The 18,534-nt window shown below is 44.1% G+C and overlaps 1 protein-coding gene across 5 annotated transcripts in view; it reads left to right on the top strand.

Annotated features, from left to right (window-relative positions):
- The window catches only part of Sh2d4a (SH2 domain containing 4A), a 58,589-nt gene that overhangs the window by 28,032 nt on the left and 12,023 nt on the right, over positions 1-18,534 (top strand). For all 5 annotated transcript variants that reach the window (XM_050126885.1, XM_050126884.1, XM_050126883.1 and 2 more), the window contains 3 exons: positions 8,824-8,932; positions 10,965-11,166; positions 14,742-14,872. In XM_050126885.1, coding sequence (XP_049982842.1) covers positions 8,824-8,932; positions 10,965-11,166; positions 14,742-14,872 — 442 coding nt within the window. The remainder of the gene's footprint in view (positions 1-8,823; positions 8,933-10,964; positions 11,167-14,741; positions 14,873-18,534) is intronic.

Genomic DNA, 18,534 nt, shown 5'->3' with positions numbered 1-18,534 from the left:
ATGCTTTACGCAAGTCTGAAGTCCATTATTTTACTTTGACACTTTGAGACATGTCAAACCTTGGGTCACCTTGAAAAGCAGGATTTTTATAAACATGGTTGTTAGTATGTGTGAAAAGCTTTACAGCATGGCGTCAATAAATAAAAGTATTTGGGTAGAGGTATTCAGCTCTGGAGTGGTTATTAAAATTCAGTTCCATACTAAAGTAAGTCTACTTGAGATCCAATGTGTGCACCTTGCTTTTGAAAACCAAACCTAAAATTTCAAAGAAAAAGAAACCTACAGCACTCTGAGCACATCATTAGGTGGTATTCATGACCATAGGGCTCTCTTTGGTCTCTGGCATACTTTCCGCGGCTGACACCGTCTGGCACATTGTGTAAGCTTAGCTCTCAGTTGTTTCAAGAATATTAACAACTCTGCCGTTTCTGATAAATTCAAAACCAGTGAGCAGGTTGAAAATGCTAGTGAAAGAAGAAGCAGGAAAAGTTTAAGGTAAACTTGTAAAAGTGAGCGCTGGGAAGGCAATGCTGTGTGTGCCCTGGATAAGGGGCTCTAGAGGGCCAAGGTTCCATACAAGGGGTTTGAAAGTGCTACCCACGCAGGTAGCATCGCTGAGCAAGGAGTGAAATCTGGTGCAATGCACACACTGAGGAATAAGCAGGTCACTGTCAGATGTCTGGTAGCTGACTGCTAGTTCAGGAAACACTGAAGGGTCTGGGAGTTCAGTAGCTGGGAGTACTGACGGTGTCTCTGACAAAATGTTGGTTCAAAAATATCTGTTTGATGAATATGTGAGTCAACTTAAGGGTCAGGCCGTGATGACATGTGGCTTTAGAGAATTTTCAAAACTCGGACTATAAACGGGGTCAAGTCCTGATTTTAAGAGTACAGCTAAGCACATTGGGAGCATCATCTGTATCCCTGAGGAGAGATCAAGGTGGGATGCCTATCCTACCTCCTAGCTTTCAACACAAGAAACTGACCCTGTTTAAAACACAATGCTCCATTGATCTTAAATCAACGAAGAAAGGGAACTTGTCCCCAAGTTCACATCTATGAGGACAGAAAGAATTCAAACATTTTCAGAGTCATCTGAGCCGGTTGAAGAGACAATCCTAACTTACTTGTTTGTGATGAGGGAACTGGTCTCAGGACTCTATTTCAATGCTGAGCAGCTGAAGATTCCTTGAGAATACTAAAATGAGGGGAAATGGGCTACGTGGGGATTGGAAAGCCTCTCTGATTCTTCTGTTTTCAAGGCATAAGCATAAATGATCTTTTGGCCTGTATCTGGTTTGCCTGTGGCAGCACAGAAAACAGACATTAACATAAGCCAGTGTGTGTTCCCACACAACCCAGAGACAGTTTAGTTTCTTCACCTGAAAATGAGTTCTGTCATCAAAGATATTGTCCAAAGTCAAAACAGTACTAAATCACTAATACAAGACTGTACCACTGTTGACATTCAAGTGGCTAGCAAGCCATTGTAAAGTTAGTAAAATTCAACACCCACCACAAGTGAAATGAAATCTCAGTAGAAAGCTTGAAATGTGCCATCAGTATATAATGGTCCATTTTATCTACTAAGACAGTGAAACCTTAAAAAAAAATAGACCCAAGATATCTCTCTCTCTCTCTCTCTCTCTCTCTCTCTCTCTCTCTCTCTCTCTCTCACACACACACACACACACACACACACACACACACATACACACACGCATACACACACACGGTCACTTTTCCTTTTTTGTTTTTAGCATTCCAGGATGGTTGTTTGTTCTCAATAGGACTGAGCCCTACCTGTTGACAATTAGAAGACATCCAAGTTGCAGGGCATCAGGGGAATGAGACATACCAAGCCATCAGCTCCTGGCTTTGGGTCATTTGTTCATCTGTGTGCTCTACTGAGTGGAAACAGTGCTTTTATGTGCCGGAGGCAGCTTGGCTCAGGAACTTGGTGCCAGTGGGAAGAGAGACGTGCTGGCTCCAGATCTGTGGGAACATGGATAGATCAGCTTCTGGAATTACTTCACACTTCTAAACACTATTTTAAAAAAAAGAGTGTGCATTTTTAATTTTTAGCCACAATACATTTTTCCCAAGATGCATTCAGCAAAAGTTGGCAGACTCTATCAATCATATGCAGGCATATGGATTCCACCAGGTAAAACGGATTTGCATTCTGTCTTCAGGGGGCTAAATGCATAGCTATCTCTACTAATGTTCCACAAATTAGTTCATTAGGATCACACAGACATGAAATTAGGCAGCAGAATGTGAGATCTGCCTTGAGAGCCACAGGCACAGCCATCCATCTTTCCCCATTTATCTTGAGTTGGGAGCATCTTGGATGCCATGCAATGAACAGATGCCAAGATGTATCTGCTGAACCTCTCACTGCAGAGCCAAAGCAGAGGCGGCATCCCCAGCGGCTGCGAACACCCAGGGAAGACTGTTTCTAGAGTGACAAGTGGCCTCCCAAGCTTGGCATCAACTGTGATTCCTGCTCAAGTGGCTCATGGGCTTCCTGTCTCTGTTAGCCTCACTGCTGGGGATGAACAGAAGCTTCTGCTGCCAGCGTCCATTGAGCTGAGAGCTTCTTTGGGCCTGAGATTGCTTTTCCATCCATCCGGACATGACCTTGTCCGTAAAAAACAAGCCCTACCGTTGTTTCTCTATTGGCACAGAGGCTGTGCTTTGATCTACTGCTGGTTCAGCATGCAACTGTGACTCTGCAGCTATTGGCCTGCTTCTCTGGCAGCTGCGAGGCCACTCACGTTCTGGCCTGATGGGAATTCTGTTTCTGAAGGCCCCGCCTATGTTGTTGCTGCCAAATATAGGTTTTAATTAAATCTCTATCATTCTGTTTATCAATAAGACTCAGGAGTCAAAGGCTGGGGTGAAATCCTGCTAGCTCAGAGATCTTGACTGGCAACTAGCTGACCTCTTTTAGGTGGCTACCTTCCAAAAGCCAGTGCGCTTCTGCTCTGCCAAAACAAAAAGACACATGCCACACAAAGTCCCTCCCTACTTCTTCCTGTGCATCTGTCTATCATCTTACAGGCACCCTCTGGCTCTCTATGATAATTTTCTGTCAACTTGTTGCTAACTCGGCTTCCTAAACCAAGGTTGATTTTATTTAATTAATGCAAACCCAAACTTAGGGTTCACTGTGTGATCAAATAACCCCCAACATCCTATTTTTGTCACAATATTAGATTGCTATCAGATCGCAGGCTGTTCACAATAAATCAGGAATAGATTGTGGTAGGACTTGACACATAATAAGTCTGAAAATTAATGGTAAAACACCCAAGAAGAGAAGTTTGTGGGTTTTTTTTATTTTCTTTTAATTTAAATAACATTTTTTCATTTAGTTTACATACCAACCAGTTTCTCCTTCCATCTTTCCTCTCCTGTCCCCTTCCCTTTACCATTCACTCCTCCTCCACATGGGCTTGCACAAAGCATGGCTCATCAAGTTGAGGCAGCACCAAGCTCCTCCCTTCCATCCAGGCAGGACCAGGTAATCCATCATGGGAAACAGGTTACCAAAAGTCAGCTAAGTGCCAGGGAGAGATCCTGCTTTCACCATTAGAAGCCTTACTAAGAGACCAAACTGCATGTTTACACACATGTGCAGAGGGCCTATGTTGGTCCAGCATCCATGAGCCCCTGTGAGCTCAGGTCAGCTGTCTCTGTGGGTTCCCCCATCATGACTCCTCTGGCTGGTACAATCCTTCCTTTCTTTTTTTCTGTAAGGAAGGAGCTCAACACAGTGCTTATCTGTGTATCTCTGCCTCTGTCTCCATCAGTTAACTGATGGCAATTAAGGAAGTTACCAGCCTGCTTACAGTAGATGGCCAGTCAAGCATCCTCTCCACCATTGCTCGGAGTCTTAGTTGGGGTCATCCTTGTGGGTTCCTGGAGGGTTTAAAGTGTTTTCTAATAGATCCACACCCAATAATGGGCTTTTGAAGAGGCTGCCTAGACATTCCTGTGGGCCAAGTGAGCTACTCCTTAGCTCTTCTTTAGTGACACCCATCCATGAGGACAGCTCTGGAGCATCAAGAACTGATGTTAAATTCAGGACTGGAAGAATGGATCAACAATTAAAGAGTTCTTGCTTGCTGTGCAAACACAAGGACTGGAGTTTGGATCCCAGCATTCATGTAAGAAGTTGGGAGTCACACACACACACACACACACACACACACACACACACGCACTCACGCACACGCACACACACACACACACAGACAATGAATAAAGCTTTGAAAAGAAATAATGTTGTATTTTTGGAATGTTAGTCCTTGTGTGTGTTGACAGTGGAAGGCAGTCTCTATCCTACATCTATGGATTCAATCAACCATGCATCACAAGTATGCGAAAACACTGCATTGTTTTGGCCATGTTCAATAAATATTAATAAAATGTTTACCTTGCATTATGATAGGTGATTTGATGTAAACACAAGAAAGTACAAAGGCTAACTGCAAACATTGTGCTTCTTTATATGAGAGACCTAAGTATCTGGAGATTCTCAGTTTTGTCATTGAGGTCCTAGACACATGCAGGGAATCAGAGGGAGAATTTCCAGCACCACTGTCCCTAATTACATCATATCAGCCATATATTCATTAAACAAATATGTTCTGGTTGCCTGCTATATGCGTGAAAATTGAAGACATATTTTATGATAAAATTAGACAAAATTTCTTCCCTTCAGGAGCTTATGTTCTGTAGAGTGGGGTGAAAAAAAGATAAACGTATCTGTGAAGTCTGGTGATTATAAGAAATGTGGAGAAAATAAGGCAGAATGTAGAGGCTGGAGGATGCTGCGAGGTGGTGGTGGTTGGAGAAGACCATTCTGAGGAGGTGATGCTGGAGTAGAGCTCTGGAGAGGCAGTGTGGGTGGATGAGAGGGAAGTGTGGTCCAGGCAGAGGGAATTCTGGGCCCAAAGACATGGAGGAGAAGGCATGCTTGACATGGTCAAAGCATGATGACAGGTAGCTTGTAGTAGGAGGCTGCTTGTTCATTCCTGGCAGCCCAGAAATAATCTCTCAGAAACTGTATCATTTAAATCACTGCTTGGCCCATTAGCTCTAGCTTCTTATTGGCTAACTCTTACATCTTAATTTAACTCATTTCTATTAATCTGTGTATCGCCACATGGCTGTGGCTTACCACGTAAAGTTCCATCTGGCATCTGTCTCTGAAGGGGCTCCATGGTTTCTCCCTGACTCTGCCTTCTTTCTCCCAGCATTCAGTTTAGTTTTCCCCACCTAGCTCTGTTCTGCCCTGCTTGAAGCAGTTTCTTTATTAGCCAATGGTATTCACAGCATAGAGAGGGAAATCCCTCATCACCAGCTGGGGAGAATGAATGAGAAGGTCACCACCCCCAGATTCCATAGAGCGAAAGTGATGACCGAAGGCTTGGCCTCTAAGACATTAGCTTAGAAAGACGTCTTTACTTTTCTGGCTTCTTTGAATAAACAGAAAGGCCAGGGCCAGATCCCACCTGCAATTAACTTGTGAGGCTGATTCATTTTATCTTCTCCCCAACTGTGCCATATAATTACACTGTAGAGAAGAAAGGATTGAGTTTACTAAAAATAGCATTCTCAGACATCTGATTATCTCCCATCAAGTCAGTACTCTCTGTGTCATTTTCTCAATATTTTTCCTTCAGTGGATTAACTTTTGAAAAGTCTTGGTAAACAAGGACCTGGGGAGGGGGCACTAGGGATTGACTGGAGTGAACCTTATGTTCCTGAAAAGGACCTGAGTTTGATTCCCACCAACCACCGATATCATGTAGCTCACAACCTCCCCAGACTCCAAGGACTTCAATATCCTTTCCTGTCCCACAAGGGCACCTGCATACATGGGTGCACACGCATACACATTAATAAAAGTAAAATACATTGTCCATCTTCTTGTTCCTACTGAGCATCAGAGTGCATGAACCTCCTAATTTGGTGTCGTTATTGTGTTTTGAGGTTATTTAAAAATAAATACAGGGCCTTGGGAGGTGGCTCAGTTGGTAAACTGCTTGCTATGCGATTATGAAGAGCTGAATACTGATCCCTGGGTAAAAACATGAGTGCAGTCATGCATGCCTATAATCTCAGAACTAGGCAGGCAGAGACTGCTCGATAGCTGGGGCTTGCTGGCCAGTCAGATCTAGACAATCAAGGAGCTCCACGCTCAGTGAAAGAACTAGTCTCAAAAAGCAGATGGAGGAAATGATTAAAGAACACACTTGATATTAAAAAATAGCCTGTAGATGTGCTTTCACTCCTATGCAGATGAACCACCCACATAGAAATGCACGGAGAGGCACGGACACAGGAACAAGAGGCAGAGAGAGTCAATAGATGCAAATGCATGCATTGCACAGCTGGCTCCTCTGCTAAGACATTCCATCGAGGAGGGAGGAGGAAGGGAGGATGCAGGATGGCGAAGTTCAGAGAAGCTACAAGTACTGCTCCCGCACCCAAAGTTAGATGTGGTGGGTTTTTGTTTCTGTTTTAACAAGTAACGCGTGCCTGAAGATCAGAATGCAGAACTAAGCCACTAGAGGCCAGGCAGTGGTGACACACAGCTTTAATCCCAGGACTCGAGAGACAGAGGCAGAGGGATCGCTGTTAGTTCAAGGCCACCCTGGGCTACATGAAATGGATCCCCTCTAAAGGAGATCCCAGCTCTTGGGATCGCAGCACTAGGGAGGTGGAGACGAAAATGTAATGGCTGGGTAAGAGGAATATAAGGCTGGAGGAGAGAGTTCTCTGCAGTCTGAAGTGTGGTGGAGATGGTTGCAGTCTGAGGCAGCAGTCGGAAGCAGTCAGGTTCCTGCCACCGTCAGATAAGCAGGAAATAACCGGCGGGGTGGAGGAAACTTGTCAGTGGCTCTGCCTGCAAGCTGGGCCAACGGTTCCAGGGGTAGAGCTTCTATGGGCGGTCACTGCGCTGGGGTGGGCTTGGTGATGCATTTGCCTTTCCGTTGTCTGTGCTCCTGTGAGTGTCCCAGCACCCTCACTGTTTCCTCAGTCCGGACTTGGGGAGAATGTGGCTTTCCTAGCTTGCTTTCATCTCCTTGGGAAAAGTTGTGCCAAATGAACAGAGTTCCTCTTTCAAGAGTTTTTGTTTTTCTTTCTGTTCAAGTTTGAAAATCACGAGCAGTACCTTTATGTACTTCAAGCTCATAAACGGCTTCAGTAAAAGAAGGTAACTTTTAGTAGTCATTTCAGAAACCAAAAGCTGTTCTTTGGATTTTATAAAACACTGCACCACACACAATAGGCGCTTGGCTCCAGGCAGGAAAACAGGGTAAGAGAAAAGTAAAGATAGAAGATGTGCTCTAAGTTAGTTAAACAGAGTTTGAGAGCGTGACCTCCTGGAAGGTGGCTTATGGTTCCTACAGTTTGAGAGTGTGACTGTCTGGATGGTGGCTTATGGTTCCTACAGTTTGAGAGTGTGACTGTCTGGATGGTGGTTTATGGTCAATGATCAAACCCCAGGCTCCCATCAGGATTTGCATGATAGTCGTGGTGAAATGCTTTCATGGCAGGAAACTTCTGTGCACATTTGGGGATAGGGTGGTGTGTGCGCTATATCTATCTGGGAGAGGGTGCACTTGCCGATATACAAGCATGTAGAGATCAAGGGAGGCACTAGAGTCTTCCTCTATGGCTTTGCACACTGTTTGAGACTTGGTCTCTCACTAAACCTAGGACATGCTGTTTGCCCCCAGCGTCCGCCTGTATCTACCCTGCCAGCACTAGGGTTCCAGGCACCTGGCCCCAGGCCCAGCTGCTACATGGATACCGGGGATTGAAAACACAGGTCCTCAAGCACTTGGATCCACCTTTGTAGCTGGAGAGTCATCATTGTCATGTCTGTGGTCCTCTTCCTCTTCTCCTGCTCATTCTGTGGCACATGCTAGGCAAATCCAAGAGTAGAGCTTTCACAAAGCTGGTCGAGGCCCGAGCTGTGTCCGTGACCCTCTTTTAACTTTGAGACATGCTCTTGAGAAATTGTGCTGAACTTGAAAACTCCCTTCCTTTCTTTCTTTTTAGATTTATTTATTAAATAAACTGTTCTGTCTGCACATGTCATATGCCTGCTGGCCAGAAGAGGGCACCAAATGTCATTACAGATGGTTGTGAGCCACTGTGCGGGTGGTAGGAATTGGACTCAGGATCTTTGAAAGAGCAGGCAATGCTCTCTGAGCCACCTCTCCGATCTTTGTATCTCCCTTTTCAAAGGTGATTTTGTGTGTGTGTGTGTGTTTTTAAGAAAAGAAAAATCATCTCATTCCCTTTTCGAGTACCCCAAATTACACATCACATTCTTTTATTTGGATACACGGTTGGAGAACATTTAGGCCCCACTCAGCTGAGATTGCTCTTGGGAGGCTGTTAGCTACATCAGATCAGTGTCTATGCTGGTTCTTTCAATTCAGAAGCATGTATTTGGAAGAGCTAAGTGTGCCATCTGGGGAAGGACTGCTTAGAAAGGTCTTATGTGCTGTGCGTTGTGCTAGGCACTCCTAAAACATGGATGTTCAGTAACTCTATGTAGTGTGCTTTCTCACTTCTGGGGAAAGAGCCCATGGGAAGGTCAGGAGCAGAGTCTAGAGTCCCTGAGTCTAGAGTACACTGAGGTAGCTGAAGCTCTTGCTTTGGGCAATGTTGACACCAAGAACCTCTCAAGTGGGCCAGAGATAGTTAACAGAGCCAGGGTGGGCGCCTTCTGTCCTCCCGAAGATACTGCGACGTTCATTCACTACTTCCCACCTCTGTTTTTATTTTCAGACTAAAGAACCCATAAAGAAAAAAGATGAGGAAATAAAGCAAACAGAGGATGAGAAAACCAAGCAGATATACAAGAGCTGGAAAGAGGATTCCGAATGGCAGGCATCGTGTGAGTACTGGGTCTCAGAAGCAGCATCCAGGCTCTCAGCTGGGCCTTCCACCTAGACGACTCACCCGGGAGGGGCGGAAATGCATCCTTGAGAAGTGTCTTTCCGGGGAGTCATCACTCAGGTTATCACGAGGTGACAATTACTCAGAGGCCCGAGTAGCAGAATGGCTTTCTAGTCATCTCCATATCATGACCTCATGTTTCTATACGGTGGAAGTGTATGTAGCTGTGAAATTATCCCAGGAGGACTGCTCAACGACATTAAGATATATCTCTTTCCAGGAGAAAAGAATTGTAAACAGTATAAAGTGCTACTGTTTTAAAATTCTACATTATGAAGGCGAGAGCAGGGTGATTGTTTACATATTATTTACACATGAACTTTGATTTTCTTTGAGAAGCTGGATTTTAAATTATTCATTTGAATTTTACTCCTTGTTTTTCGGCTTTGGTTTTCTTCCCAAGTTCTCCATAGTGTTTATTTTTGAGAGTAGTTTCTTCTTTTAACTTCTGGGGAACAGTATGATATGCCCACCATAGAACTTTAATACAGTGTATGCAGGATTGACAGGTGGGATATAGAGGCATCTGTGTCGTGACTCCCTGCCTCTGACCCAACATCGACTCTCTTGAGTTTGGACTGCTAGGACCAGACCAGGAAGACAGGACAGGCAGAGATGGACAATCGGGGCCTAAGAATGGACTAGTCTTCGCTTGACATCTGCAGAGAAGACTCGACTGCCTGATAGTTGCTTGATACAGGGAGACAGAGCCTAAGCAGCATGATTTTCAGGCTGCTAAGAATCCTGAATTGATCTGCAGTTCCATTACTGCTAAAAAAATTGTGAAACAAAAGTATTTGTAAGATTTAATCTGTGGCCTTTTTGTGCTAAGCACTGAAACTCTGGCATGATAAAATGTTTTTAGTATGTTTTCAATGTCAAACATGACAATATTTCACCCATGATTCCTAATATTTACAAAAACCTCAATGAAAATGGTTATTGCAAAAAAAAAAGCAAAACCCCAAATTTTGAAGTTGGGCAGTAGTGATACATGCCTTTAACCCCAGTATTTGGGAAGTGAGTTCGAGGTCAGCCTAATCTACGGAGCAAGTTCTAGAACAGCCAAAGCTACACAGAGAAACCCTGTCTTGAAAAAAAAAAACATGAAAAAAAAGAAAATAATTATTGCATTGTGCACTAATTTTTAACACTATATTCCTAAAACATGACAACCCCCTCTATTTTAGAAAGTTATTAGTGTTCAAAGGTACGCTGGGAAGAGCTTTTTGTATTTACTAAGGTGCTCTGAAATTATCCACAGCATGTTTGTGGGTAATAATTCCTTTACTTTCTGTCTTTTTGGCCTATTCGTGTCCAGTTAAGCCTGTGGTGGGCTCTGGATCTGACAAGCTGTTCTTTCCTAACCCACCTGATGTGGAGAAGTCCTGCCTTCCTAGTCTCTGCTGGAGACTTGGGATGCACTACTTCCTGACTATGCATATATCAGGGATGTGCTGACTTGGGATACACTGCATCCTGACCGTGCATGGATCAGGGATGTGCTGACTTGGGATGCACTGCTCCTGACCATGTGTGTATCAGGGATGTGATGACTTGGGATACACCGCACCTTGACCATGTCTATATCACAGATGTGGTTCTGGCCTCTGTGTTCCAAGTCTCTCTGACCAGGTCTCACACTTAGTCCTGCTAAGTGAATAACGATCTTGCTACGTACTTTCCATTTCCACTTCGCTCCTCTTTTGTCTTTCTTTCCTCCCCTCCTCTGAAAGTCCGCAGTTCCTAAATGCAGAAAAGATGCTGCAGATAGGAATGCCTCAGCCAGCCTATGAGAACCTTCAAAGGTGATACTAGGTACAGGCAGTGATTGTTTGTACAAGCACAAGGCCAGTCTGCCAGGAGTCTTCCCAGAGAACCACTGTGAAGGGCTGAATCTCCTGTCTGTGACGCTGAGTGTGACCTTCGGCAAGTCTGATGGACTTTCTCGGGTACTGTTCTCTTTCTAGTGCGAAAATCCAAAGCAGCTGATGAGAAGAGACGCTCCTTAGCTAAGCAAGCACGGGAAGACTACAAGAGGCTTTCCCAAAGGGGAAGGAGCGGAGAGGGGATGCAGAACCCTCTGGCTGGTCCACAGAAGCCCAGAAGACCCCCTCTTCCCCCGAAGCCCCAGTTCTTCCACCCACTAGGAAACTCTCCACAGTCTTTAGGGTAAGAAACCACACGAATGGCTTTCATCATAAGCACCAGAATGTGCTGATTAAAACTTTATCTTGGGACAGGAGGGCTGGCTTCCTGCTTAGGTCAATGAAGGCTCACCTCTAACCCCATTTTCTTCCCTGGAAGAGTTCCACAATGGCTATAATTAGAACCCCACCCCAGGGTGAAGATGTCTAGTTAGATGATTTCCTGTTTACCACCTACACCCTGTGGCAACAAGCTAACAGGAAAGAGAAACAGGAGCCTGGAAGGTGGGCGGATGTATGATGCTCAACATTGCCTCTAGTGGTCAAAAAAAAGGAGGCCCTTGCAAGCAGGTGGACTCTCCACATCCCTGGGACTGCTTTTTATTGCTGAAGAGTCAGGGTTTGATGGCAGTTCTCTTCCTAAGATGCAGAGTCAAGGCCATATTTTCAGAATTTTAAAATGCTCCATCTTGGAACCAAGTCTTTATTCTGTGGTGAAAGTACCTTTACCTCTTAGGCACAATGCATATCGGCACAAAAAGAATATACCTGGAATAAAACCCTACCCCTTGTGTTTCCTGTCTATCAGATTCTTTTTTAAATGACTACTGATTGTTATTCTAATGTTTATTTGTTTGTATATAGTAGGGATCAAACTCAGGGCCTCCCACATGTCAGGCAAGCACTGAACCCCTGAGCTATGTCTCCAGCCATAATATTTCGATATTTAGAAAGAAATGTCTAAGATCAATTATTGATTGCATGATACAAACTGCATCTAATATAAACTAAAACTGAAAGTACTTCTCTATTAAGAGTTTGGAAAAATGAAACAATCTCTGTTGTTTTTAATTTTTTTAAAAAAATATTTTTTCTTCTTACTCCACAGAAAGTTCTATATTGAGATGTGGTGACCAACACTAAATGACCCTGTACATGGTTTGGAAAATGAGGTTTTGTTTTTTATTTTTCCCTTACAGTTAAAAAGAAAAAGTCGGGAAACACACACCTCCTTAACTTTGGAGCAGGCCACAAATAGACTCCCGCCGTGGCCCCACCTAGTGTAACTCTGCTTAAAGAGCTTCATGGTGGCTGTGTCTTGTTTTCCAGCACCTTCCTGGGGCAGCATGGGATATGGCTCACACCATGTCTCTTTCCTTTATTTTTTAATGTACTTGATGGATGACAGTGAAGGTGGCCTTTTAAAGGGTAGCAGACAGTTCTTGTCAGTTGTGTTCAGCTCATTTTTTCCAACTTAGACACTGTATGAAGAGCTCTCTTGTGTGCCAGAGCAGTTGGGGCGAAGCTTGGGACTCTGGGCAACTGTGACACAAGCCAGCTAGGAGCCAGCCCAGAGAAAGACAGACAGTGGCCTGTCCCATGTATGTGAAATTTTATTCTGTTTCTGAGTAGTATGTGTAGAAAAGGAAGTTCATGTGGAAACTAGTGTGAAAATTTGTCATATAATAATATCTTGTGTGTGCCAAGTCTGCTTCCTGAGAAAGTCAAATATTATAAGACATTTTCTCTCAAATCCTCTGAATGTCATAAATGATAATACATAGCCACATTTGCATACGTGCATGAATGTTTGCGGAGTTGACATGTCACATAGAACCCTTGGCACGAAATCGCGCCAGCAGAATCACAAAAAATCATGCCAGTTAGTACAGCAGGAAATTTCCATAGCTCACTCAGTGTCTTTGTGTTAGACTGAGACTCTGCTCATCCAGCGGCTGTCGAGCAGGATTTGGGGTCTGTTTATTACGTTGCTGCTTCTGCCTTTTGAAGTGGAGCACACCCACCCTAGAACCCTGTTCTGATAGTTCTGATGCTGAGTTCACTCCACGATGGGGTTGTCACTTATCTTCCCTCTTCTCCCAAGAGCATCTCTTAGTAGAAATAAACCTCCTCAGAGAGGGAGAGATGCGCAGAAGCCGAGAAAGAAGCGGAGAAGCAAGGCATAAACAAGCGAGGGAGGCAGCTACCTCATTCCATGTGCTTGTCTTTGTTGGCACATCCAGTCTCTCCCGGAAAACAACTTTGACTTCTGAGTGCTTCTCTTTTCCAATGTTAATTGGGAGTTAGTGGGTCTTCTAACCCATAGCAAAGTGAATTTGAATCTAACACAGTAGTGGTTATCGCTTTGACTGGTTCTTTAGGAGCAGACAGATGAATGTGTTTCCCTTTCTCTGATCTTGAAGAACCATGTAATGGTGGCATGTAGGGGGCCCAACCTACCATTAGCTCTGCCTTGTGATTAGATGTTGGAAATAGAAATGCATATAATTCTCTTCTCTCACCACTTCCTCCCTTCTTTTCTCCCTCTCTCTCTCCCCTTCCTGTCCCCTTTTCCTTCTTCCCTCTCCCCTCTCCCTTTCTGTATAAAGTTGTCCCCTCAGTATCAATGGGGACAATTCCCAAGATCCCTTGAAGAGACCAAAACGTGAAGGATGCTCAAGCCCCTTGTATAAAATGGGGCAATATTTGCATGTAATGCATGCACAGCCTGCCTGTACTTTAAATAATGTCTAAGTCTCTTGCAGTGACTAATATCATGTAAGCGCTATATAAATGAGTAAATACAGCATTGCTTGGGGAATAAGGACAAGCAAAATGTCTTAGTACAGTAGAAATTTTTTCTTTGAGTATTTTCAGTCCTCCAGTGTTTGAATTGATGCAGACCAGTTTATGTGTGCATATATATGTATATACACCACGTATACATGTGCACATACATGCGTCTGTATGTGAGGCTATACACACACACATATATATATATACATATATAATGGATCATTTTTTCCCTTAAATTACAGTTAAACTTTAATTCTCCTTTAGCACAGATAGAAATATCACATCTATAATCAGATTATCATAAATTACCATTGATTTTTTTTAATTGAAAATGTATACAATATATTCTGATCACAGCTTCCTCCCCCTAATTTCCTCCCAGGTCCTTCCCACATCTTCACCCATCCAACTCTATACTTTCTTTCTCTCTTTAGAAAATAAGCAAGCAGATAGAAAAGCAAACAATCCAGAATTTATAAAAAATAAGCAGTGAAAAAGTGTAAGACAAACACACGAAAATAAAACCCATAAAAACAGAAAATTGGAAATCACAATATACAATAAAAAGGCCAGTGAGATTGAAAAAATGCCCCCAAAAACGTTATAAGACAAAAATAATTTATTCCTAAAACACCGTTCAATTTATTTTACGCTGCCCTGTGAGTGCGGCCACAGCCTCTGGTGTGTAAGCCCTGTGCATGCGACCACAGCCTCTGAGTTCATGTGTGTGTCAGAGTCTAGAAGACACTTTTATCGGTGTCACCCACACCCCTAGCTATTACACTCTTCCGGTGTCCTTGTCCACATGGCTTCCTGAGCCCTGAGGGTAGGGATTTGATGAAGACATTTATGGCTGAGTGTTCCAAGACCTTTCACCCTCTGAATGTTGTCTGGCTGTGGGGTCTCTGTATATGTTCCCATCTGCTGGAGGAGGAAGCGTCTCTGATGGCGGCTGAGCAAGACATGGAGGACATGATTTCCAATGAGTTAGCTCTAACTTGAGAATCATCTTACCCATCACAGGAATCAGGGAGTGACACGGACAGAGTCCAGCTCCACCCAGGAGTCCATCATCCGATGGTTCAAAGAGGAACAACTGCCATTCCGTGCAGGTTACCAGAAAAACTCAGACACCATTGCTCCCTGGTTCCATGGTGAGTGATGAGACCATCTCTGTTGGCAGACAGTGTTTGCTCAAGAAGGACAAACAGAAGGTCTTTCTCCTTCCTTCTTCACTTGTGCCGTACTAACAGAGTCCTTCACTTTATTTTCATGAAGTGTTTCCTCAGTTCTTTTGAGAGAGCTGCCTTCCTGTGCTTTCTTAGAAAGCAGTAGGCATTCATGGCCTCTGCATGAGGGTGAATTCTTCACCACAAATACAGCACTCCAGGGTAGACACAGGAAGCAGGGCTTCCTAGGGAGTCAGAGGAGAGGGTGGAGCTTCAGCAAATGCCACTGTCTTCCTCCTCTGGAAAGTCAGTGGGGGCTGTGTGATGTAGTGGGGCAGGGTTAGCGGGCAGAAGGCCAGCTATGAGTCAGCTTTTTCTTAACTACTTGAGTTACCTGGAAGAAACAGTGGTCACTTTTTATAGCTGTTCAACCCACTTGAGCCCCAATTTCCTCATCTTTGGAATAAGAATCTGGAGCATTTTGAGCTTAAAGAGTCCTGTGACTTTGATGATTTCTTTCCAATGCTCTAGTAAGTCCACAAGATTTGGTGTTTTGAGTCACGAGACAGCATTAGCTCGGCATTCAGCATTTGGCTTAAGAGACTTGGTTGACTGAGACTCCTCTAACGACCCAGGTCATACCCTCTGACTGCTTCATTTGAAGAGAAGTCAGTTGTTTCTTTAAGGTCTGTGCTTAGGTGCCTGGGGTATCGCTCTGGCAGAGTTACTTGCCCAGAATGTACAAAGTGCTCAGTTATAATCCCAACCCAGAAAAGAAAAAAAAGAAAGGAATTACCTGTGGCTGAATGGAACTTGCGAGTAAGTATCCATCCGAGGTATTCTCTCCCACTTAGCACATAGAGCGTCATGGTTTGAACTATGTTTAAGGCATCTCACTCTTCAGTAGTGTCATTGTACACATAAACAGACCACAGAAGATCAGCTCCACACACACAACATACACAGCCACTGCTAAAGCCTCCCAGCTCATCGGTAACAGCCTTCTCTCAAGCACTGCTCTGTAACCTGGGTTCCAGGAGATGTACCAGCTGCCCTTGGATGTATCTGAGGGTCAGGCTTTGGTTTTGATCACTCCTGGAGTCCCCCTTCTCCTCCAGGGACAGGGTTGCAAGCGTCCCTCCTCTCCGTGCTGTTGTGCTATTGTGAGAAGCTAAGAGAGGACTCTGCTGATTCTGCATGCCTTTGCCAGGGCCATCTCCCTGTCTGCTGTCCCCAGTTATCCTTTCTAAGACAAGCACAGGAGATGAGCCGGGTAGTTTCTGTGTCCCTGGACAGTTGATATATGCTGTCACCCCTGGTTATGAGAGCACTCACATTTTCAGTTTTGTGGGGGTTTGTTGCTGTTGTTTTGTTTTGTTTTAAACAGCAGGGTATGAGAGTGTTATTAGAAGTGTTAGCTTAAGTCATTAAGAATTCTGCTATATGCACTGGCAGTTCTGTTGGGAAAACAAAGCTAGAAGATAAAGCAGGATTAGCAATCCACTGGGAGCTTTGTTTAGAATATACAACTTCGGAGTGTTCCATATAATACTTTATAGATATGACATTGTCGATCTTTTCTTAGGCAAATATTTATCATAGTTATAGGGAAAATAAATAACACAATAAATAAATAATGTGATAACAAATATGCAGTCATTCAGTCAGTATATATTTATCCTCCATTTTAGGGAGACCGAGTTTCACGTTTCCATGATAGTAAGGGGGACCACACATTGTCTCTCTGAAATATGTTTGCTCGCATGTTAGTACTCAGGAATGGCCCGACGTCACTCTTGAGAACATCTTTTCATACCCACATAGCATAATCTCTTAAGACATGGAATTTTTGGAAAGGAGAGACATGCGTGCTGAACATTCCTAACGCAAATAGCCGAAGCGGGCACACTTCAGGGCAGCTCACATGTTCTTTAAATAGTTCAGACTTTCGAACCTTTCATGCCCTATGTTTTCTGGTTCTAACTGCTCAACTTTCAGGTCTGCTGAAATACGTTATCATTTGAAAACCTCGGAAACCTGTTATACTTGTGGATAAGTATGTTGAACAAGGCACACCCACTCCCTACTGAGTATGGCCGAGTACCCTGTCGTGATCGCCCCAACGTATCCTCCTGCCTCTGTTCCTGAGTTCCTGCTGTCTCTGTACTTACCAGTGCTTGATGGTGCCTGATTTCATTTCCTGTCTTGTGGGTCCACAGGGGAATTTCAATGGCTGGGCTTGCCCTGATGCACAGTGAGCCCGAGCCCCTCACGTATTTGTGGGTGAGTGTTTGCTGTAAATAATTCTTCAGATGTTTTGGTCATTTTTTTCCCAGGGCATTTATTGAACTTTTGTTTTGATTTGTAGAATTTTATATATTCTCAATACTAATCATCTATCAGTTCTATGAACTAACTATTTTTTCTCTTAGTCTATGATTTATCTTTTAACACCCTGGCACATTTTGAGGCACAATTTTTCATTTCAGTGCTGTTTGGTTTAGTTTTTCCCTTTGATGATTTTTTTGGCTTGTATCATGTACAACCAACCTGCAATGTTTTATAGATATACATATATACGGTATACAGACATCTTTCCATTCATTATTATGATAAACTTCACATTACCTAAAATTCACCACTTTAACTGTTTTTATTGCTCCTTTAAAACAGAAAACATTATTTTTAGTAAGCATTGGAAGTAATGATTTTCCTTATGACACTTCATACATTAGTTTATTTGCCTTCACTGACATTCACCCCACCCCTGCCCGCCCCTTATCCGCTTCCCTTGTTCCACCTTCTGCCCTCCTGTCCATCTTAGCAATGCTATTTATCTGTGTGTGGCACGCGTGTGCTGGCCCGCATGCCTGTGCATGTGTGTAGAGGTCAGGGTCAGGCTTCTTCCTCTGTCCTTTCCCACCTTGGTTTCTGAGACAGGCTCCTCACTGACCCCGGAGCTTATGCCAGCGAGCCCTTGGCATCTGCCTGACTCTTCTTCTCCAGTGCTGGGTCTCAGGTTCAACACCCAGCTTTGACTTGGGTGGCGAGAATGGGAACTCGGGCCTTTGGTTGTGTATCAGGCACTTCACCTGCCGAGCCATCTCCTCAGCCATGTGGCTACTGTTAAACGTGTTGGCATCTGTGTTCTGGAGTTATAGGCGGTTTCCGTGCCAAGGATCCGTGTCAGGTGTGAATGGGAAGTCTTTTCTCGTCTTTCCAGGGCCTGTCCTCTGTCTGGGTGTGTGTGGAGACTTCCTAATTTATACAATGTACACGGCTGTTTTCGAATGTCATAGTCTTTAATTTCTACCTCACAAGGGTGAAAATGAAGAGGAATGAAAGAGGCAAGGAGTTTTGAAGTTTAATTTCCAGAACAAGATGTGAGTTGCACTCCCGCCCCCCCCCCATTGTGAATGGGGAGGTGGTTAATGTGTGCAGGGGGTCTGTACAGAGCAAATGAGCTCATGCGTGAAGAGTCACAGCTCCCTTCCTGCTCCCGCTCCCCTCTCCCCCCAGAGAACAGGGCTTCTGCTTCAGCCTACCAGAAACCTTTTCCCTGCCTGTGCTTTTTGCCTTCCCTTTATCCCAGTCTTGCGGTGCTGAGAAGTAGCCTTGTAAGTTACACAAGTAACATGTGGTTCTCC

The sequence above is a fragment of the Alexandromys fortis genome, unplaced genomic scaffold (genome assembly GCF_014885135.2).
Source record: "Alexandromys fortis isolate MF-2015 unplaced genomic scaffold, M_Fortis_MF-2015_v1.1 scaffold_261, whole genome shotgun sequence".
NCBI lineage: Eukaryota > Metazoa > Chordata > Mammalia > Rodentia > Cricetidae > Alexandromys > Alexandromys fortis.
The sequence above is the reverse complement of the archived record's forward strand: the minus strand, read 5'-3'. Positions and strand labels throughout refer to the sequence as shown.